The sequence below is a fragment of the Chenopodium quinoa genome, unplaced genomic scaffold (genome assembly GCF_001683475.1).
Source record: "Chenopodium quinoa cultivar QQ74 unplaced genomic scaffold, ASM168347v1, whole genome shotgun sequence".
NCBI classification, from domain to species: domain Eukaryota; kingdom Viridiplantae; phylum Streptophyta; class Magnoliopsida; order Caryophyllales; family Amaranthaceae; genus Chenopodium; species Chenopodium quinoa.
The window spans coordinates 2205507-2228190 of NW_018744878.1; the positions used below are offsets into that span (position 1 = coordinate 2205507).

At 41.5% G+C, this 22684-nt stretch overlaps 2 protein-coding genes across 3 annotated transcripts; both read left to right on the top strand.

The window, feature by feature from the left end:
- Positions 1-307: 307 nt before the first annotated feature.
- Positions 308-17315, top strand: LOC110705481 (probable protein phosphatase 2C 72). Of its 2 annotated transcripts, none has more exons than XM_021883361.1 (6): positions 308-713; positions 1057-1215; positions 15676-16008; positions 16132-16246; positions 16395-16618; positions 16725-17315. In XM_021883361.1, the coding sequence occupies exons 1-6, from the start codon at positions 447-449 to the stop codon at positions 16947-16949; spliced, it is 1323 nt and encodes a 440-aa protein (XP_021739053.1). In that variant the 5' UTR covers positions 308-446; the 3' UTR covers positions 16950-17315. The 2 variants fall into 2 exon arrangements, with proteins under 2 accessions (XP_021739053.1, XP_021739055.1); XM_021883363.1 differs by lacking the exon at positions 308-713 and adding an exon at positions 14682-14896 and having other exon boundaries at positions 1087-1215.
- A 1109-nt stretch (positions 17316-18424) lies between these two features.
- LOC110705482 (probable protein phosphatase 2C 72) lies at positions 18425-21411 on the top strand. The gene is made up of 5 exons (XM_021883364.1): positions 18425-18788; positions 19249-19572; positions 19662-19776; positions 19872-20095; positions 20222-21411. Exons 1-5 carry the CDS (start codon positions 18630-18632, stop codon positions 20423-20425), a joined length of 1026 nt encoding a protein of 341 aa, XP_021739056.1. The 5' UTR covers positions 18425-18629; the 3' UTR covers positions 20426-21411.
- Positions 21412-22684: the final 1273 nt, after the last annotated feature.

Below are 22684 nucleotides of genomic sequence, written 5' to 3' on the forward strand. Positions count from 1 at the left end.
ATTTAACCTCCGACTTCTTGTCGGGTCGGAGTTGGATTTAGCATAATCCGCTCCGAGTCCGACCCGTTGCCATCCCCAACCAAAACATGTCAAGTGTGAATTTGTTACCTCAATTATTTTGTTTTTTGGTGCAAATTTCCAAGAAAATATAAGTTTAATTTCATGATTAAAAAAATGTTTATCTAATTGTATTTCGATTAATTAATCAACAACTTTTTATTAAATCTGAATGCTGATTTATTTACCGAATTGCTATGATGGCTGAAATTTTATGTTAATTTATTTGGAATTGCCACAAGATAAACTAGGCTCCTCCAAGTTTCCAACTTTTTTTTGTTTTTTTTTTGTTTTTTTGACAAAGCTCATCATTTCTGGAGTAATAACATTAAAAAGAGCTGGTAAACACCCCCAAAGGCCCCAATCACTGAATCAGAGGATAGAGAAAAATGGAAGTTCAAGTGTTGGAGGGCAGCGGAAGAGGCGGAGCAGCGTATTCATTGAAAGCAAATCGATACAGCAACGAAGACATACTTTTCTGTATTGATGTTGACAACGAAAGTATGGTTGAAATGAAGAACACTGGCCCAAATGGACGACCCATTACCCGACTTGATTCTATCAAACAATCCATTCTCTTATTCATCCATGCCAAACTCACCATTAATCCCAATCATCGTTTTGCCTTTGCTTCTCTTTCTCATTCTGCTTCTTGGGTAATTTTCTAATCTTGTTTATTTCAATCATTTTTTGGTTATAAAATGATTAATTGTTCAATTGATTGGTAATCGAGTGTTTACCCAGATGGGGTTGGTGGTTTGATGTTGTTTCTTGATTGTGTTGTTGAATCTGATTGAGGGTTATTGAGAATTTTGCTTTCTGGGTATTGAAATTTTGATGTTTTGTTTGGTGATCAGAAATGTTCTTCCCAATTTTTACAATGCCTCTTGCATTCTCCTTTTCTTATTGATGGAGTGGGTTTGGTGTTTCGTTTAGCTGTAAGGGTGTTAATGTATTCTCCAGAAGTTAAATTTAACCTGTTGTATTCTGTTTCTGAAGGTGAGAAAGGAGTTTACAAGTGAAGTTGATTCTGCAATCACTGCATTTCGGGGGTTGTCTGTGAGCTCATCAGGAGGTCAGGCAGACCTTACCCAGTTGTTTCGAGTTGCTGCTCACCAAGCCAAAAAATCTCGGTCTCAAAATCGAATATTAAGAGTGGTAAGTGACTAACTGAGTTCAATTATTACCATTGAATTTGAAAAGTTTGATCTTGTGATTGCTTGTCAGCAATCTTTGCTGATTGATTGTGCAGATAACATGAATTATTAATATTAGACCTCCACCTAAATTGTCACTATTGATTTTGAATGATTGATTAACATACATTTTCCGATATTGATGACTACCCATGTTGCATTTGGACTAGTTTTCTGGATTATTTTGGGTTACTTGTGTTATTGCTTGCTGTAGTTTGTATAATTGTATGTTTCTAATTTACTGAACCAAGCCTCTTCTCTTGATTTTCCATTCCATATTGCACAATGGGGTTCACAAATGGGTCTTATATGCTAAGGCTGCTTCATGATCTTGTTTCTGCCTTCTCCCTTTCAAACTAGAAAAGTTTCAAAACTTCGACATAATTTATCTGGCTTGGGAAATTCAGAGGGTTTTAGACTTCTAGCACAACAATTGTTTAGATTTTGTCCGCAACTTGTCTAACTTATCAATATCCCCTTGGCATGCCTTTAGATATTGCTGTTTCCATTCCATATTGCACATTGGGGTTCACAAATGGGCCTTATATGCTAAGGCTACTTCATGATCTTGTTTCTGCCTTCTCCCTTTCGAACTGGAAAAGTCTCAAAATTTCGACATTATCTATCTGGCTTGAGAAATTCAGAGGGTTTTAGACTTCTAGCACAACAATTGTTTAGATTTTGTCCACAACTTGTCTAACTTATCAATATTCCCTTGGCATGCCTTTAGATATTGCTGTATTGCCGTTCATCTGTGCAACCACGATTTCAGTGGCCTGCCAACCAAAAGTTCTTCACTCTGGATGTAATTTACCTTCATGACAAGCCAGGACCTGAGAATTGCCCCCAAAAAGTTTATGATGCTCTTGTAGAAGCCCTTGAACAAGTTACTGAGTATGAGGGCTACATCTTTGAAAGTGGTCAGTGTTTTGGGTGTTTTTGTCCCTCGGGAGAGTTACAACACGAAGACTGATTCGGAGTGAGCTGTATCTGCAAAACAAACGGAGACACCGGTTGGGTGGTGCTCCGCCTCCGACGCACAAGTTAGAAACTTGAAGGGAGAAAAAGGTGCGGAAATTTAGGTAGGGATCTGCTCGGATTCCAAGCTCAGGTTGTCTCTATCAAAGAGTAAAGAGTGTAATAAATGGTAAAACGTGCCCTCAAAAAGAGGGACATCTCCCTATTTATAGGGCCTTTCACTGAACCCTAATCATCGGTGGGCTGCGCCGCTTTGCGGCTTTCTCGGGATTTGGGCCTGAAGGCCGCCTTTTTCCCTTAATTTCTGGAGTGACACGTGTCAAGCAGGGATTGGTCCACTTTGGGACATCCTGAGACTGACACGTGTCATCCTCTGATTGGACCACGTGGCGGGGTAAAATTACCCAAAACATTTGCCCCTCACAGATGTGACGTGGCACGCCACGTGGCATCTGTGACATGTGTCACGCTTCGATTGGTGGTAATTTTACCATTAAAGAGTAACCGTTCACCTTCCGGGTAAATTACGGAAATGCCCCCGTATTTACCCTCTATATATAGCCGTTTACCCTCATAATTTGGTACGTTTAAAAAAAAATTTCTAGAGAGAACTGTGAGAGAGCAGAATTCATCCGTTTGAGTCAGGCGCAAGCAAGAAAGCTCGTCTTCCAGAGACCCAGCCGGACCCGCCTAGTTTCAGATATTACATCAATAGGTACCGTCTCTGCCTCTCTCAGCTCTTTTTCTTTTTTCACCGCTTGTACATATTTCTTGCAATAAATGGATGCATCACCAACACACACGGCACATCCTAGGTTAGAGTCCAGCCGGTCACCAGGGACGGCTGAGTCTAGGACTGGGAGTGCCGTCTCGGGGTGTTGGGACCACCCTTTGCCTTGGATTCCGACCAGTTATGTGTTTGTCAGGACACCATGGCTCGGACAATGCAGACGGCAACTGATCCAAATTACAGGAGCGAAGGCTCAGGCGGCCAAACGCCTGAGGGAGAAACGTCGAGATCCCCTCCGCGCGCCCCTTCAACCCCGCTGACTCTTTTTTGGAAGAGTGCGACCAAGGCGGCGATGAAGCCGTCTCTGCCTCCTTGAGTTAAAATGAGGAGGAGACGGAGAACGACAGCTCCGCCTCTACCTCTGAGAGCAGTGACGATTTACCCCCGCTTCCGGACAGCGAGGAGGAAGAAAGGAAAAAATGGAACGAGAAGGACGATCCCTTCAACATCCACGTCTCCTCCAAGGACCGGATTCAAATGGAGGAAAACTTGAAGAATTTTACTAAAATGCACCCGCTAGGAGACGGGTATAGGATCCGGGTGCCGCCTAAGAATGGCACCGTCGCCTGGGAGGACGATCAAGAGAACGCCAACAACTATTTCGGCTGTTATGAGGCGGCGTTCAAGACTGGTCTCCGCTTCCCCCTCCACCAGGCGGTGAAGGCAATTTTGAGAGGCTACGGCCTCGGAGTCTGGCAACTTACCCCCAATTCTTGGACAAACATTCTGGGGTATGTTGCCGCCTGCGAGTTCCAGGGGCTTAACCCCGGCTGGGAGGCTTTTGCTAGTATGCATTATCTTAGCAGAAGCCCTGGAGGGCGTGGTATACTCTAACCACGCAACCCCAATACATGATGACCTTGGACAAGGTCTCAAAATTCGACGGCTGGAAACACAGGTTCTACCTGATGTCAGCTCCAACCAGACGGGAGAATTACGAATTCCGTCTGTACAATAAGAAGCCCGATTTGATGGGCCGGAAGTGCGCTCTTCCCCGAATCCCAGAGGAAGATTTTGACAAGATCATTGAGGCAGACTTTTTTGGCCTCACAGACGCGACCTTGTCAACCGGGGAAACAATAAAAGTTCCCAAGAACTGGATCCCCAAGAGCGCATGGTTCAGGGACGAGTGTTTCCTAGCCGCCTGCGGGCTAGGGCACATGTTTACCAAACGTATGCGCCTGAGTTTATATCCGTCTGTAGTATTTTTCTATCGAAATTGTTTTATGATATTGACCAATTTCCTTCTTTTTGCAGAAGAAGCATTAAACATGTTGCAGACGGAGAAAACCCCCAAGCGATCCTCTGCAGTCATCCGCAAGGCGCTTGCGGAAAAGGCTGCGGCTGAGGTCAAAGCCAAGGTTACAATCGCCTGACCCTTTTATAAGTCGATCTTTTAAAATTATTTTTCCCAGATGCTAACTTTAACTTGGGTTATTTTTGCAGGGAGGAGAGGTTGGAAAGACGTTTGAGAAACAACTCAAACGGGCGAGGGAGGAGACGCCCACCGTTCTCAACAAAATCAAAAAATCCACCTCCGCGTCAACTGCAGGCGCCTCAGTCGGGCATCAGCAGATGCGGATAGCGGGGCGAAACGAGAAGGTAGGCGGCAGCTTGGGCCTCTCCCTCGTTAACCCCGTAACAGCGACCGAGGGGTTCACCACGCCTGGAAGCGGTTCCCGCTTGGCTGGCTCTGAAGGTAAGAACCCTTTTGAATCCCCGCTTGAGCTGGGGTGGCCTTTGCGGGTGAAATCCCACTCTCAACAGACGTCATCTTCAGACGGCCGGCAACAAATAGGTGTTGCCTTAGTTTCGCACTCATCACGTATTGATTGTGGTGCAGATCAATCTCCCCGCTGCCAGACGTCCAGAAGCATGCCAAGGCCATGCTGGAAGCCGTCCGGAAGAGGGATAAAGACAGTATCCCTGGGATAGAGACGTTCAATCTTGAACGCATCCTATCCCTACTGGCTGAGGTAAGAAACTTGTCAATTCAATTTTATTCTTTCCAAGTGTTTTATCCCGCCTGCAATACTCACACCGCTTGCTTTTCTGTAGGCTATGCTGCGGGTGGACGGGCTTAAACGTCCTTATTCCCGCAAACGGGAAGAGGTAAAAAGGGCCAAGAAGTCCGCCATAGACGCTGACAATATTGCTTTACACTCAACTATCGTAAATGAACTTGAAACTAAAGCAATCATTATGACACAGGCGTCTAGAATCTAGCAGCTGGAGTCAGATCTGGAGGCGGCCAAGCAGCGGGCGACTGATGCTGAGACGGCTCGGAAGGAGGCGGAGGAGGCCCAGAAGAAGGCTGCTGAGAGTGCCAAAAAGGCTGATGAGGCGCTCAAGAAGGCCCAGACGGACCTTGGCAATCTTCAGGGTGTTTCTGAAGAGAACACCAACCTCAAGACCAAGGTTCAAAAACTGGAGAAGGAGGCTGCTCAGAAGAACTTTGCAGCAACCCTGGAGGCGGAGCAAAACCGCCTTGTTGCTGAGAGTGACGCTGATAATGACGCCCGAATGAAGATCGCTTGGGCTGCCCTGTACCCGGACGCGGATTATGGCGTCGGGCACTGGCTCACAGGTACGCCGAGGACGTGGTGTACCTGAGAGAGAAGGGTGATCCAGAGCCTGAGTCCTTCGACGCCTGGGTTAATGCCAACAATGAGCCCCTCGTACCTCAGCTACCTGGTCCGGGTGAAGCGCAGGAGATACGCTCAGAGGATGAGGAGGAGGACCAGGAGGAGCCGCCTGCAGGCCAGAAGTGACTTTTCAGCGGCAGTATGCCAATCTCTATTTTTTGTCTTTTTCTTTTATTCAGCGGCAGTATGCCAAAACTTGTTTTTCCGGCCTGCGTGCCGAGTATATTTGTATTTACCGGCTAAGGAGCCTGGTTAATTAACAATTTCTCTTTCTCCCGGACGGAGTCCGGTTAACATTTGATCCATCACAACCGTTTGGTTGGGTGGACTTTAATGAAATGTACCGACTGAGTCGGTTTTGATCATTTTGAATTTGTATTTCAAAATTTTTTGCTAATATTTTACTTTTTCATTTTTGCCTAACTTATCAAAAGCATGCGGCGATTTTTTGCCTAACTAATCAATAGTCTCTTGCCCCTGGACGGCTGGGTGATTGGTTTCAAGTGGAGTTGGTTGATTGACTTGAAAACGTTTGATGCTGCAAAGAGCATGATATGTTTGTAAGTCAATCAATCACAGTAGTGATTGCCCCAAACCAAGTGCACAGCCGTTCACTAACAGGCGCTCCAATCACTACCCAGGCGGCGTTTGTCCGTCTTGATAGAGATTTCGTAGCCATTGCACAACTCCTTTGCCCCAATTGGGTGGGAAGTGCAATTTTTAGAATAAATAACCTAAGTGAGAACTTCAGCCGGTATTCGGCAACTTGATTATTCTTCACAGGTCATTTCGGTCAGACGGCTATGAGTTGACCAATTTGGTCGTTCAATTTTTGCCGTCTGCATGGGTACATAGAACCGACAATAGTCTGTTCTCTGCGACGATTGCACCCGGAGGGGTGTCGCCGGACGCCTTTGCCCATGTTGGGACAGGCGATTTTATAAAATGAGCAACTATCCGGCCATTTTAGCCTCTGGTCTTGTTTGAGACCGGTTGTATAGCCACTAAACGTTTTTGTGCTTAGTTTTTAGTCGGAGTATTGAATTTACACTAAGTATCAAACTTAGTTGTTTAAACAAACGAGTCTGTCTGGGTATTACCCACACGGACAGGCAATTATTTAATCTTACCAAGTATCAAACTTAGTTAGTTAAATGAAAAATCCGTCTAGTATCGAACTTAGTTAGGTAAATGAAGAATCCGTCTGGATATTACCTGGATGGATAATCAAACAATAACTCAATTTTGCAAACAAAGTCTGAATCTTCATTAATTGACTCACTGTTTACAAAAAGTTTACATTCTCAAAAGTAGTACTTTTTTAGATTGTCTACATTCCAAGTTCTAGGCAGACGACTGCCGTCTGGAGTTTCCAGGCGGTAGGTGCCATCCCTTACTTCTTCATAGATCCGGTAGGGGCCTTTCCAATTTGGGGTTAGCTTCCCCAGCTCATTGTCCCTACCGGTTGCCTCCATTTTTCGTAACACTAAGTCGTCAACTTTCAGAGGACGCTTGTGTACTTTTTTGTTGTAGGTTCTCGTCATTCTCAGACGGTAAATCTCATGACGCAAGGCGGCAATGCCCCTGCGTTCTGGGAGTGAATCCAATGCCAGGCGCATTGCTTCCCAATTTGCCTCCTCATCATATAGCATGACTCTGAGGGTCGGCTCGTAATGTTCGAAGGGCAAGACGGCTTCAACACCGTAAACCATGAGAAATGGGGTTTCACTGGTTGCCCCCTTTGCTGTTGTCCGGATGGCCCATAGGACATGGATTAACTCTTCTGCCCATAAGCCACCGGCTCTTTCTATTTTCTTCTTAATGCCGTCTGAGATGAGTTTATTGAAGGCTTCAACTTGGCCGTTTGCTTGGGGCCGGCCAACAGATGCAAAATAGCTTGAGATCCCCTGATCTCCCAACCAAGTTTTTAGCTGAGGCGTCTCAAACTGAGGACCATTATCAAACACCATAGACATAGGTACCCCATACCGGGTGATAATGTTTTTCCAGATGAATGAAATCACGTCTGAGGTTTTGATGTTTTTAACCGCCTCAGCTTCTACCCACTTGGTGAAATAATCCACAGCCACTAAGATGTAGCGCTTTCCGCCTGGAGCAGGCGTGTAAGGACCTAGAATGTCCATGCCCCATTTTGCAAACGGGATTGGGCTGTGGATGGCCGTCAGATCAGTAGCCGGACGGTGAATGAGTTTGCCAAATTTTTGGCACTTGTCACATTTCTTTACCAACTCCTTGGCGTCTGCCTCAAGAGTGGGCCAAAAATAATGTCGTCTGGCTCTGACGGCTAGGGACCTGCCGCCTATATGAGAGGCGCAGAATCCCGAGTGCAAGTCTTCGAGAACTTCTTTCCCCTTTTCTGGGGTGACACACTTCAACAATGGCTTCAGAAACCCCGCCTTGAAGAGTTCTCCATTTTTCAACTCGAAGCTTGCAGCTCGCTTTTTCAGGACGACCGCTTCCTGTGGCGAATCAGGAAGTGTACCGTCTGAGAGGTAGGCCCGGATGCCATCCATCCAGGTAGAGCTTCGGTCCAGAATTCCAATGGGATCCTCATAAATGCTTCTCTTTTCTAGAACTTCCCAACCGAGGCGTATCATGGCAGGCGGAAGACGCCAGTTTTGACAATGCATCCGCCTGATTGTTTTCCGACCTAGGCACTTGACTCAGCCGGAATTCTTCAAGTGCCTTGGTCTCTTCTTTGACTGCCTGAAGATATTTGATCATAGCCGGATGAGTAGCCTCGTAGCTTCCCTCATACTGGCTAACAACCAATTGAGAATCAGAGTAGGCTTCAATTTTCATGTCCCCCGTCGCCTTACACATGCGAATGCCGGCTAGCAGGGCTTCATATTCCGCCTCATTGTTAGAGGCTTGAAATTTGAAGCGTAGTGCATACTCAAATTTGTCCCCTTCAGGAGACTCGTAGATTACACCTGCACCACAGCCGTTCTATGTAGAGCTCCCGTCTACATACACTTTCCAAACCTGATCAAGATTATCCGGAGCCACCGGACGGGTCATTTCAACAATGAAGTCGGCAAACGCTTGACCTTTCACTGCCTTTCTTGGTTCATAAGTTGTTTCAAGACTTTGCATTTCAATAGCCCATTTCAACATTCTCCCGGATGAGTCCAAAGTAGACATAGGCCGCTTGAGTGGCTGGTCGGTGTAAATCACTACCGGATGTGCCAGAAAGTAGGGCTTCAATTTTTTGAAAGCTATATACAGAGCAAGGCCAAATTTTTCAACCATGGGATACCGGAGTTCAGCATTTTTAAGAACATGGCTAATGAAGTAAACCGGGAGCTGCACGCCGTCTCGCTCAGCAAGGAGAACGACACTGAGGGCATGATCTGAGACGGCCAAGTACATGTACAACGTCTCCCTAGGTAAAGGACTGACCAACCTAGGTAAAGAATGTAAATGCTCTTTCAAACTCTGGAATGCCGCCTCAGCATCATCCCCCCATTCAAATCTGGTCTTCTTCTTGATTGCTTGGAAGAAGTAGAGGCACTTGTCGCCTGACCGGCTGAGGAACCTCCCCAAGGCGGCCAGGCAGCTGATGAGTCTTTGCACTTCCTTGACAGAACGGGGTGACTTCATGTCTATCACCGCCTGTATCTTTTCAGGGTTAGCCTCTATCCCCCTTTGATCAATCAGGAATCCGAGAAACTTCCCAGACTCAACACCAAAGACGCATTTCTTAGGATTTAACATAACCTTATGCCGCCTGAGGGTGGTGAATGTTTCTCGGAGATCAGCAAGGTGATCCGTCTGTAGCTTGGATTTGACTATCATGTCATCAATGTACGCCTCCACATTCCTCCCAATTTGATTAATGAAGACCGTATTAATCATCCGTTGGAAAGTGGCAGGCGCATTTTTCAAACCAAACGGCATCACAGTATAACAGAATAACCCCTGATCAGTGACGAAGGCCGTCTTCTCTTGATCTTTCTTCCACAGGGGTATCTGATGGGAGTCGGAGTAGGCATCCATGAAACTCATCAAGGCATGACCGGCTGTAGAATCGACCAGACTGTCGATCTTTGGAAGCGGGTAACTGTCCTTTGGACACGCCTTGTTGAGATCTGTGTAATCAACACACATGCGCTAGGTCCCATTCGGTTTCTTAACAAGGACCACATTGGCCACCCAGTCGGGAAAATTACAAGGCCGGATGAACCTGGCGTCTAGCAGCTTTTTGACTTCGGCAGCTGCCGCTTGACTTCTTTCCTCACCGTGGTTTCTTTTCTTTTGCCGGATGGGCTTCTTTTTAGGATCCACGGCGAGCTAGTGGACAGCAAGATCCGGGCTGACGCCTGGCATCTCTTCCACTTCAAAGGCAAAAATGTCTTTGAATTCCGGTGCAAGTCTGCACCCAAAGTAGCATGAGCAACCGTCCCAACCTTTACAATACGTTCCGGACGGCTGTCATCCAGAACGAGATCAATGCTTTCACTTGTCGGTTGGGGACGCAGCTTATCTGATCGGTTCGGTCAGTGATTGCTATTTTTTCTCTTTCTTCACCTCCACCAGAGGTGCCTTTCTTTTCTTTTCGGCTGCTGGTGGGGCAGGTGCTGGATCGGCATCCTTGACATTGTCAAGGTCAATTGGTTCCTGACCGCCTGGGGCCACAGTGTCTCTGACGGCTGAGAGATAGCACTCTCGGGCCGTCTTCTGATCCCCATTCAAGGAACCAACAGAGCCGTCATCTCTCTCATATTTGATGAGCATCAGAGACGGGATGATTACTGTCTTGGCTACGTTGAGGGTTGGCCGGCCAAGGATAATGTTGTAGGCGGTCAACTCCTCAACGACCAAGAATCTGACGACAATATGTCGCCCCTGGCCTTTCTCCTCAGCCGGATGGGTAAGTCAATTCTTCCGGCTGGGTAGACCATCCCACCCCCAAAACCAACCAAGGGGTGGGTGACCGGATGCATGTTGCTGACATTGTATTTTAGCTTTTGCAGGCACCGGAGGCTGATGATGTCTGATGAGCTGCCGGTGTCAATAAGGATTCTTCCAACCAATTGGTTGGCAATCTTACATTCAATGACAACCGGGTCATCATGCGGACGGCGGACGCTGCCCCTGTCCTTCTCAGTGATCAAGACGTCTGGGAAGGAGGTGCTTGCAGACGCCTGCTCATCATCATCCTTGTCCATCTTTCGAAGATGGCTTTTGGTGCCCCGGATAGTAGGGCCACCACAGGAGAACCCGCCTGCTATTGTGTAGACTGGCTTCTTATCGGTATCCGAGCTACTAGTAGGCTGGGGGGTAGTCTTGGAGGACTGACCCTTGTTTTTCTTTTTTGCCCCGGCTGGGGACTTGGAAATGTAGGACTTCAACAGCCCTTTGTCAGCCAGACGGTCCAACGCCCGCTGAAGACTGAAGCAGTCGTTGGTATCATGACCGACCTCCTCATGGAACTGACAAAATTTATTTTTGTTCCGTGTCTGGACAGAACTCTTCATAGGATTCGGCTTCTCAATGGACAGCCGGTCCTTTACCTCCATGAGGATGGAGTTGCAGTCTTTATTAAATTCGTACTTGGGGACGTACGGTTTAAACTCTTTCTTTTTCTTCTGAGACGGCTGGTCAGAATCATTAACCGCCCAGATTTCTTTTCTTTTCTTGCTCTCTTCTTTATTTTTGGCCGGCTGAGCAGACCGGCTGTCCTTCGGTTTGTCGGACTTCTTGGAGTCCTACTGGTTACCAGACGAGCAGAGGTCGGTAGCTTGAATGTAACTTTCCGCCTCCCTCAGGGCCGCCTGTAAGGTGAAAGCCCCTTTTCTGACTAAGTCGAACTTAAAGGTCGACCCGTCTCTCAGACCCTTGAAGAAGTATGTAAAAGCTACCTCGTCAGACAGTCCTTGAATATGAATTCTGATCAGATTGAACCGCCTGACATAGGAGCGTAGCCCTTCTCTCTCCCTCTGCTTAACAGTGCTCAAGTCAAGGCTTGTTTTCTTAGCAGGGATGTTCATTGAGAAGTTAGAAGCAAACAGGAAGGCGAACTTCCTGAAACTATCGATGGACCCGGCTGACAGATTACCAAACCATTGTTGGGCAATGCCCTTCAATTGTAGCCGGGAAGCACCGGCACCAAGTGGCATCATCCAACCCCTGCAGATACATGAGGTTGGTGTAAGCCATGAGGTGGTCTTCCGGATTGGTGGTACCATCATAGGTACCAACCAATACATTCTTAACCTTGGCGGCTGGGCCGCCTTGGTTATCTCCCGGGTGAACGCAGAAGGCTGTTCACCCAGGCGCAGCAGACGAAGCTGCTAGTCCAATGGCTGGACATTTGGATATGCCGCCTGACCTCCAAAGAGGGCCGGCTGCATGAAATGAGGGGGATACTGGCCGTAGACCTGAGTAGGAACATACGGTACAACTCCAATCATATGAGGGCCAGAATGGACAGTATTACCGCATGTCTGACTCTCATGCAAGGAAGATGCATTCCCGACAGAGATATTGTTAAAGCTGTCAGGAAAGTTCGATGTAGAAGTTGACTCAGACAGCTGTTGATTTCTCTTCCGGTTGATGATCTCCCGGGCATCAAGAGATGACTTCTTATTTCTCACCGGCTGTTGAGTCCGACGGGAGTTATTGTTATTCCCCTTGGGAAGAAGAATTTTGGACCAATCAATGGTCCCGGCCGCCTTCTCCTTTGGATGAGGAGTGGGCTGCCGATCTTTGACTGACTTCCCCTTTTCCAGAGGAGTCTTCTTGGCCGACTGACCCCTACTTGGGCGAGCCCGGCTCTGGGTGATCAGCTCTTTAATTTCACCCTTGAAACTTGTCATGAATCTCATGAGCTCGTCTCGGGTGACAGACGCTGATCCAGCCGCCGCATGGGTTTCCCCTTCCGGCTACCCAGGGGGTCTACTTGCACCCGCCTGGGAGGCACCCCGCTCCAGAGTCTCTCTAGGCCGGATGCGCTTGATTCTGAGAGAGCCGTCTTCGGCTGTAAAGGTTTCGACTTGAGGATCTTCATCCTCATGGTCTGTAAAAACTTCTGGGTCTTCACCCAGACGGTTAGGGGTGGTACAGACTCTTGAACCATCTTCGAGGTACTCTCCCCACAGACGGCGCCAAATGTTTTGGGTGTTTTTGTCCCTCGGGAGAGTTACAACACGAAGACTGATTCGGAGTGAGCTGTATCTGCAAAACAAACGGAGACACCGGTTGGGTGGTGCTCCGCCTCCGACGCACAAGTTAGAAACTTGAAGGGAGAAAAAGGTGCGGAAATTTAGGTAGGGATCTGCTCGGATTCCAAGCTCAGGTTGTCTCTATCAAAGAGTAAAGAGTGTAATAAATGGTAAAACGTGCCCTCAAAAAGAGGGACATCTCCCTATTTATAGGGCCTTTGGGATTTGTGCCCCTGATTAGGTCACTGAACCCTAATCATCGGTGGGCTGCGCCGCTTTGCGGCTTTCTCGGGATTTGGGCCTGAAGGCCGCCTTTTTCCCTTAATTTCTGGAGTGACACGTGTCAAGCAGGGATTGGTCCACTTTGGGACATCCTGAGACTGACACGTGTCATCCTCTGATTGGACCACGTGGCGGGGTAAAATTACCCAAAACAGTCAGGGCCTTCAACGCATTCTTTTCCGTCAAATGTGCTTGTTGTTGTCACACCCTCAGCAGCGTTGCTTGCAAGATGACCTTGATTTACCCATGTCACTGACTAAGAAATTGCCAGCAACTGATGCTGCTCAGGCTGATGATACCATCACGGTGTCCAGCCAATGAGAATGTTGATTGACTAGGTAGTCTGGGCATTTAGCAGATGTTATGAATATTTGTTGTAGCTGTCATATCCAGACATTGTATCGTAGTTAAAATGAGACAGCTGCTGCTTTTCTGATTTCCATGTACTATATGTCTAGGCATCTATGTCTTTGTTTTCAAGTTGGCACTATGTAAATTCTGAAGCTTTTTACTGATGAAGTTCAGCAAGTATAATTGCTAGTAATTTCAAGTGATGTGCATTAGTATATTTCTATCAGTGACCCAGTATGGTGTATTGATGTTGGTTAGTTGTTCTCGTGAGTGAATTAAACTTGCTAGGTATAATTGGAGGTGACAAGCACATTATTTGACTCGATTCAGCTCAGGTTATATTATTATTTGGATTAGGTCAGGTCAACAACTGCAGTTTGAGTTGAACCCGAGTCATTTGATTTCGAGTCACTTTAGGTCTTGATTGGGTTACAGTATAGATGAGGCACCTAGGCAAGTAACTGCTTCCAACTTCAGAAAAACACAAGATAATAAGGATTGTAGAGCTGTTTACAAGGGTGTAATTAAGATACATTGATTAGTCTCCTCTGACTTTGGGTTATCATCAATTAGGATATTAAAATCTCATAAAATAATGTATTTATCACCAGAATATCCTCTGATACAATATTTTACTGCAATTATTGTAAAACAGTCCTCTATGACTGAATTTTAGCAACTTTACAAACAAATTAAATATGCAACAAATATCTATTGTTAGTAAGACTACTTCTAAAAGAATCTAAGCTTGGATATTACCAACGTCAAGTATTGTAACAAGGATACACCAATCATATGTCTACATCTGAATACAGTATGAGCATAAGCAAATTTGACAGTTGAAACAAAAGAGAACATTAAAAAAAATATATATATATATATATATCAGCCCGAATACAGTGTTATCATAAATGGTTTTACAAGTTATGTATGAGACTTAAGTATATTCCGTATAATACCAAATACGAACGGATTTCAGACAGACTTACCTGATAAATATTGTGCAAATAAGAGTTGCAACTTGGAACTTATAAATACATTTGGATAGAAGTGGTTATAAGAATAACACCCCTTTAATTCAAAAAAGGGCCGTTCAGTATATTTTATAGTTATTCATTTTGTTTTTATCAACTTGCTACCTTTTCAATTATATCGTTTGCAAAATTGTAAGACCTTTATTTATTTATTTTTTCAGAAATATATCTGTGTAAGAATACAAGTTTTTCATTTTTTCATAACATGGGAATCAATCTATCAACTTCGTCAATTCCAGATAATACAGAGGGTCTTGGAAATGTTATCTATGATCAAAATGGTTTAGATTATAATAACCAGATTAAGTCTGGGCTGTCCGTTTATACTAAACGAGGTGGCAAGGCTGTTAACCAGGATTGTGCTGTCCTTTGTCAGGTACTTACTTTGTTATCCAATTTTTATGTACTAATTCTTAGTTATTTCAGGGTTTAACTAGCTCTAGGTGTGTCCAAGAACAAGACAGAGGTGCTTTTTTTTTTTTTTTGTTTGGTCAACTTGTGAGCATTGATTTAAGATTTGATTGATAATACATTATATCAAAAAAATGGTAAGTTAGCACCAACACTTTTGTTTTAAACTGTACATGCTGGCTTAGCCGGACTGCCCTATCGCAGAGTTATCAGCCTGATCATGCAGGTAGCTAGGTCTTTCCCCTTGCAATTATGCTTTCTCTCAGGGTTGTTCTCATGAAAGATGGTACCACTAGACTTGAGGGTGGTCTTTTATAGACTTAAAAGTTAGAACTTAAGAGATATATGGAAAACAAAATTACATACTATACTTTTTGTTTATGTAATAATAGGCATTAGTAATTCCAGGTTGATTAATCTTTTCTCCTGTATTTTCAAAGAAAAGGGCTAAATCCTAGCATATATCAGTATAACAGGCCAGGTAAAATAAATAGAAGGTATTTCAGAGTTTTTGCGAGAAGATCATTGAATTTTTTGTTTTTTTTTTATTTTTTTTATTTTTTTATTTCATATAACATGCGAGATCTTGTTTGAGGATTCTAGACTAGTAACAAAAAATCATGCATCAAAACGGTTTCTCGTTTGATATTTATTTGTTATTTTTAATCATTAATACTTTATAGTTCTGTTGTAAAATCTTTTTTAGAGGCTTGGACCTTAGCTGCTTTGTCTTTCTATTTGAAGGGCTATGAGTCAGAAAACGGTGTACTTTGTGGAGTATTTGATGGTCATGGGATAGACGGTCATCTAGTGAGCAAGGATGTTAGTCGCCGCTTGCCATTGTTAATCCTAAAGCAAAAGATTGCAATGTCAGTGCCACAGACAAGAAGTAACAGCAAAAGTGATCAAACAACAAATTTGGGTTGTTCATCACTAAACAACAGCAAGGAACTCCTTACATGGAAGGAGGCATGTATAAAAGCTTTCCAAGAAATGGATGATGAAGTGCTTAAGAAGGTGCTGTCAGAGAGGCGCGATTTTTTCAGTGGAAGTACTGCAGTAGTAGCTCTGAAACAGGTTTGTTACAGTTACATCAGTTTTAAGCCAATATACAAAGTATGCAAATCTTCAAAGTTGAATATATATACTATATATATCTGTTATATGATTTCTGGAAGTAAAGCATATTATTTTGAGTAGAGTGACGATCTACTCATCGCGAACCTTGGGGATTCAAGGGCTATTCTAGGATGCAGAGGAGAAAAAGGAGTTACTGCTGTTCAATTAACCACTGATTTAACGCCTGGCATACCTGGTGATTTAGCAACTATGTTTCCATATTTTGATTTTTAAGCAACTGATAACAATAAGGCCTTTTTTTCTGCATTTACTGTAAGAATTTAGTTAGTAACTTAGTTTATACATGTATGAAGCATTATTTACTTTTTTAATATGGCATGTAGATGAAGCTGACAGAATAAGAAGGTTCAACGGCAGAGTGTTGGCAATGAAGAACGAACCGCATGTCAAACGAGCATGGTTACCTCTTATTGACAGACCTGGCCTGGCTATGTCTCGTTCCTTTGGAGAAGTTTTAATGAAAAAGTGTGGCATAATCTCTACTCCAGTAATCACTCATCACCACATTACTCCGAACGACTTGTTTATCTTGCTTGCTAGTGATGGGGTAAGATTTTCTAAACTTAATGGCTATTGCACTTGCAAGTTTTTCAAATCTAAACATGGCACTCTTAGCTTAGAGATCGAATATTACATATTCGAGTTAATTGCAGATATGGGATGTCCTGAGCAATGAGGAAGTAGCATCAGTAGTATGGGGTGTACAGCAAGAAGAGATGGCCGCAAAAGCAGTTATAGATGCTGCAGTTGTAGCATGGAAGAAGAAGTTTCGATTTGACAAGCGTGACGATTGCACTGTTGTCTGCTACTTCCTACAGAAGAAGGGTCAGAGTCATCAGACATCAGCAAATCCACCTCTTGAAACAAAGCTTCCATAATCATAATTTAGGATATTTTAAACATTGTACACAAATTACAGTACAGGTACTTAAGGACCACTCTTTGTATGTACATATTAATAACCCTGTTAATTGATTGTATAAGGTGATCTTGACTCGAAAAAGGGACTCGAAGAAGAGGTTTTACACTTGATCTTTTGTGGTAAGCAAGGTTGAAGAATGAAGATTGGGGTGTGAAATCGATAAATTGTTTCGAATGTGTACAGATTTTAGAAAGATTCAAGACTCTATCATCTATTCCCCTGTAAGTTGTAACAAATAGAGTAGAGTATGAATGTGTATTGGGTAGATATTGTAAAGGTCTTGTGGGAAAGTATACTAGCACGTGCTTGTGACAATCGCTTCCTTTTTATGTCTGTTTCATTTTTGGTTAAGTTGGTATTTGGTTTGTTCAACAAAAGTGTAATCAAACAATTTGTTTGATATAATCAATTCGAGGATCTTTACTTAAATATCACTTAATTAATTTTCGAAAATATCTCTTGTAAGTTCCCAAGATCCCTAAAATACCCTGTAATATGAATTTTAAGCATATCACGGCTACATACCTATGCAATTTCGACCCTAAATATGTCAACTTTGTAGCAAAATGTTATACGTCTTTTTTTTTTTAATTAATAATTTTAATCAAGATTACTCTTATTTATGCTGTTTAATTAATAAAAATTTCGACCTTTTCATCAAGTAGCAGCTGTTTAATTAATTATTTGATTAATACTCCTTTGTATTATATTGATGCTAATCAGCAGCTGTTGGCCAGGTGTTTTTAAAAAAGGAAAGACAAATCTGCCACTTGATAAAAGAAGTTGACCAATTTTGATAAATGAAGCAGGTAAAAAGGGCACAAAATTATAATATTGATAAAGTTCCCAATTTGCTGAAAATAATAGACTATTATTTGTATTCTATAGCAAATATGGAATATACCCTTCCAAAGTTCCAATTAATTTGGCAACAATAATACAAAATGGGTGTATCATGTATGTATTACACTATTACTTATGCATTGGACATTTGGACTGTCCCCCCACCCCAATCCAAACCCCAATGTTGTTACATAATTCGTACGTATTTTAAAAGATATGTTCTTTTCATCTTATAAAAACAAGTTGAGTTTAGTTGATGTTGAGATATCAAGGTGCATCCAAACTTTTATGAGGTAGCTAGAACCCCGTTACAAAAATAATTAATTAAGCTTTACACAACTCGATGTCTCGATTATAGTTAACAAGGATTAAAACCTTAATTCCCTAATAGATTATTCCAAATTCTGATAATAGATCTGACTTATTGGTAGGAGACCTTTTCTATACTATTTGAGCGTAGAAAGGGATAATACAAATTAATGTAATAGTAATTAATTAATAAAGGGCATATATATTATACATGTCTACACCTCAACTTGCATATTAAGGGACCATTAATTGTTGCAGTCCATCAGAAAAATTAAATTAGAAAGAATGAGCCAATTTAACTGATAATTAACAGAAATTTGGACCGACCCTTTTCAGTTTTTGGTACTCATAAGTACCTTCTAGATCTCTTATATAATCTTACTTAATTCCAGGGAAACATATAAAATAATGCTAAGACTTTATAACAGCATAAAGTTTATGCAGGAACCAATAAAAACCAAGAATTTCAGAAGATTTTTGTAAAATGGGAGGTACTTCATCATCTCCAGTACTTCCTGAAGGTCTAGGAAGTGTTGCTTATGATCAAAATAGTATGAAACGTAATCAACAGATCAAATTTGGATCAGTTCATACGCAGCAAGGTGGTAAAGGAGTTAATCAAGACAGTGCTGTTCTTTGTCAGGTAAATTTCTACCTGTTTTTTGGTCAACTTGTTATGTTTGTTGTTTCTTTTGGGGAGGAACTCTTGTTCAATCCTCAGAATTTTGATGTTTATGTACGATTCGTGTTAACGGGCTCTTCAGATCTTGTGCCTTCAGATTGGCTTATCACTGCTCGTTTCATTTCATATGCTGTTATATTATCTTGCATATTTGTAAGTTATAAGTTTTGAAATTTTTGTAGGTTTGATGCATATGAGTTTGAGATGAAAAAACTGTTAGACATCTAATAATTAGTTTGAACATTTGGTAGAATTAATTCAGGATGATTCACAATTGAGTATGTATGGCTGATATAATACTACAGAACAGGGTAAAGATGATTTATTGATAGAGCATTCGTATAATTAGAAGGCGAATTATAGAAAAGATTAGTATTAGTATGATTATACCATGATTATCTGTCTTCATTTCTTTTTAAAGGGTTATGGATCAAGAGATGGTGTATTTTGTGGAGTATTTGATGGTCATGGAAAAACCGGTCATCATGCAAGCAAGGCAATCAAATACCGGTTGCCATTGCTACTGCTAGATCAAAAGAATAATGCAGTGTCGTCGTCAGAGGCTAATGTGAATAACTTAGAAACCCAATCAAGTAACAGCAGTGATTCATCACCAAACTTGGAAGTCCTTAAATGGAAGGAGGCGTGTATCAATGCCTTTGATGCAATGGATGAAGTGCTTAAGTCAGTCAAAAAATTCGATTATTCTTTCAGTGGAAGTACTGCTGTAGTAGCTCTGAAACAGGTCTGTTATAGTAAGACAGAACATTTATGTAAACTTGATTATATGTTGTTTAACATGGATTTTGACAGTAGAAGAATTTTGATGAGCAGGGTGATGATCTTCTTGTTGCTAACCTTGGGGATTCGAGGGCTATCCTAGGGACTAGAGGCGAAAATGGAGTAACATCTGTTCAATTAACCACTGATTTAAAGCCCGGCACTACTGGTATATAAGCAGATATGTTATCATTTTCGGGTTCTTTTAAGGCCTATTATTTGCTTCTGAATCAATGTAGTTACGTTTTCACTGTAATTATGCAGAGGAAGCCAATAGGATAAGGAGGTACAAAGGCAGGGTGTTTGCATTGAGGGATGAACCAAGTCTACAGCGAGCGTGGATGCCTCATTCTCAAAGTCCAGGGATGGCCATGTCTCGCTCCTTTGGAGACTTAGTTATGAAGCATTATGGCATAATCTGTACTCCAGTATTCACTCATCACCACATAACTTCGGATGACCTCTTTATCTTGCTTGCTACTGATGGAGTAAGCTCTGAGTCCTTTTAATTATCTTCCTACATTGGAGTGATTTGATCAATTGTTTTGTTTTCTTACAAGATATGTGTTGTTAAAGACGAGACTGATCTGAAGCGAAACCTGTTTGAATTACAGGTATGGGATGTCCTTAGCATTGATGAAGTGACATCAGCTGTATGCGGCGCAGAGGATGAAAAGATGGCAGCAAAAGCAGTTGTAGATGCTGCTGTTGCTGCATGGAAGAAGAAGATTCCACATGACAAGCGTGACGATTGCACTGCTGTTTGTTACTTTCTACAGAAAAAGAACAGATCTGGTACAAGCTCACCTACCTCTTGAAAGATGAGGTTCAATTCATTTAAACTATCATCATAACAAAGGTTAATAGCCGCTTAACTGGCCACTTTACTTAAGGTGAAGAAACCTTATACTGTAGGCTACTGACAGTAAATGTGTGAAGATCAGTACACCTACTGACTAGATAAGGTGATTTGGGCTCGAAATGGAGGGATCGATTGGACTCAAAGGAGTGATTTTTCGCTTGTTAGTCATGGCTGAACAAGCAAGCTTGAAAGATTGTGGCTCGGAATGGAAGGATTTTGCTTGAAATGAGAGACATTTAGTCTATTTTTTTAGAGGGATTTGAGTTATCTACTTCTTGAATTCTGCCTCTAATCTCCTCTATCAAAATGGACTGTTAATGTGCATTGTGCAAATGGGTTGTGAAGGTCTTGTGAACAAGTATAAATGTATATGTCAGATGACACCAATACTTAATTGCTGCCTTTTTTTTTTTTTTTTTTTCACTTCTTCTTGGGAGACTTCACAAATGTGATTAAGTTTAATCTAATTTTCGATTATATACTAGTTTAAACTTGGGTTATGTATGTTGTTGGTTATTACATATGGCTCAATGTAAGCATGATAACGGAGTCATGATTCAATCTGTTGGAACTCGAGGATCTGTGCTGTGAAGCATGAGCTTACTCTGCAGGATAGTGCATACAACTATACAAGCTCGAGCTTTGGACATGTACGCCGCGAATTTAGAGGCCATTTATGCCATGGCAAAAGGTTATGTACAGCCTCATTTCAGAGCAAGTAACCTTGTTTAGTTTCTTTCTTTTACTGAAGGAAGAAATTGGGAGAGAACTGATATTTATTTGTTTAGGAATTCTTTCAAAATTGTTTTGTAAGCAGCATCTATTATTTTGTCCTGTAATTGTTATTCATAATGCTGCTAGAATATTAAATTTGCTTTCTTATTCTTGTTTCTATTCAACTTCCTATTATTTCCGAGTCAATAAATTATCTAGCTTTACGTACATGATAGCTTAAAAACCATTATAAATTTATATTACGAAGTACTTTATTATGTCTTCAACACATTTAACATTTATATACAAAGTATTTATATTTAATGTGTTTAATAAGCACTTTTAGTGGCTCTCCCGGTTTTGTATATATGCAACTTGTAATTCAACTTATAATGCATTAATGTGTTGAACAAAGAGACCAAGTGGATAAAATTGATGACAAATTGACAGAGACATTTTACCTTCAAACAAAACAATATGAGACAATTATATGAATTGTTATTTCCATACCTTATATCCCTACCTTATAAAAATTAGAAAGAACTCTTAAAAATAGTGTGTTACCAACTATACCCTCAAAAATATGTAAAAAAATTATGTACAAAAATGTATATCTACTTTTTTACCCTCATTAATATGTTTACTCTCATTAATATATATAATTGGTTTTTTTTTTCCTCATTAAACATACCATCAATTAATACAAAGTTTTTTTTAACAAAAACTTTAATGCCTTTTTTTAAAAAATAAAATAAAATAATTATAATGTTTTGTACTTCATATGTTATTATTATTTATAAAGGAAAAAAATTGTATGTACGAAGACTTTATTTATTACCACGAGATGATTTATTTTTACTCTTTCGTAGTTGCTCTTCTTATTTAAAATTTTGTTGTCCTTTAATTACAAATATTGTTAATGTTTATTAGCTTTTCAATTGTACATTATTTGATGGCACTCACATAAACAACGTAGAATTTAAATGACATTCATATCAAATAATGATATTTGAGCAGATGTTAATTAGAGGTATAAATAACTTTTAAATTCTAAAATTGAGGGACATCGATGATAAAAAATAAAATGTATTCAATATGGAGAGAATTTAAGAGGAAAAATATAACTAAGTGGTTATTGCTTTAGTATAAAATATAGAAGTAGATATTAGATGGTCGTAGAACATTGAACTTACATTATTAAGTTTATAGATACAACGAACATTTCACATATTATTACTCCATATGACCAAGCTCAAAAAAAATTTGTTTGAAGAAAAATACGTTAAGTATTATTGAATCATGCAAATTAATTAAGAGTTCTAAACTAGCTTAAGATATGAAGGGATGCAAATCAATTAAATATTATTTAATAATAATTTTGAAATAACACTGTCAAACTTTTCAGGGTTTTAAAAAATAATTGTCATTAAAGATTTTGGTGGCTTTTTTTTTATACTTTTACAAAACCACATAGACACATAAACCAAATAGTAGGTATTAA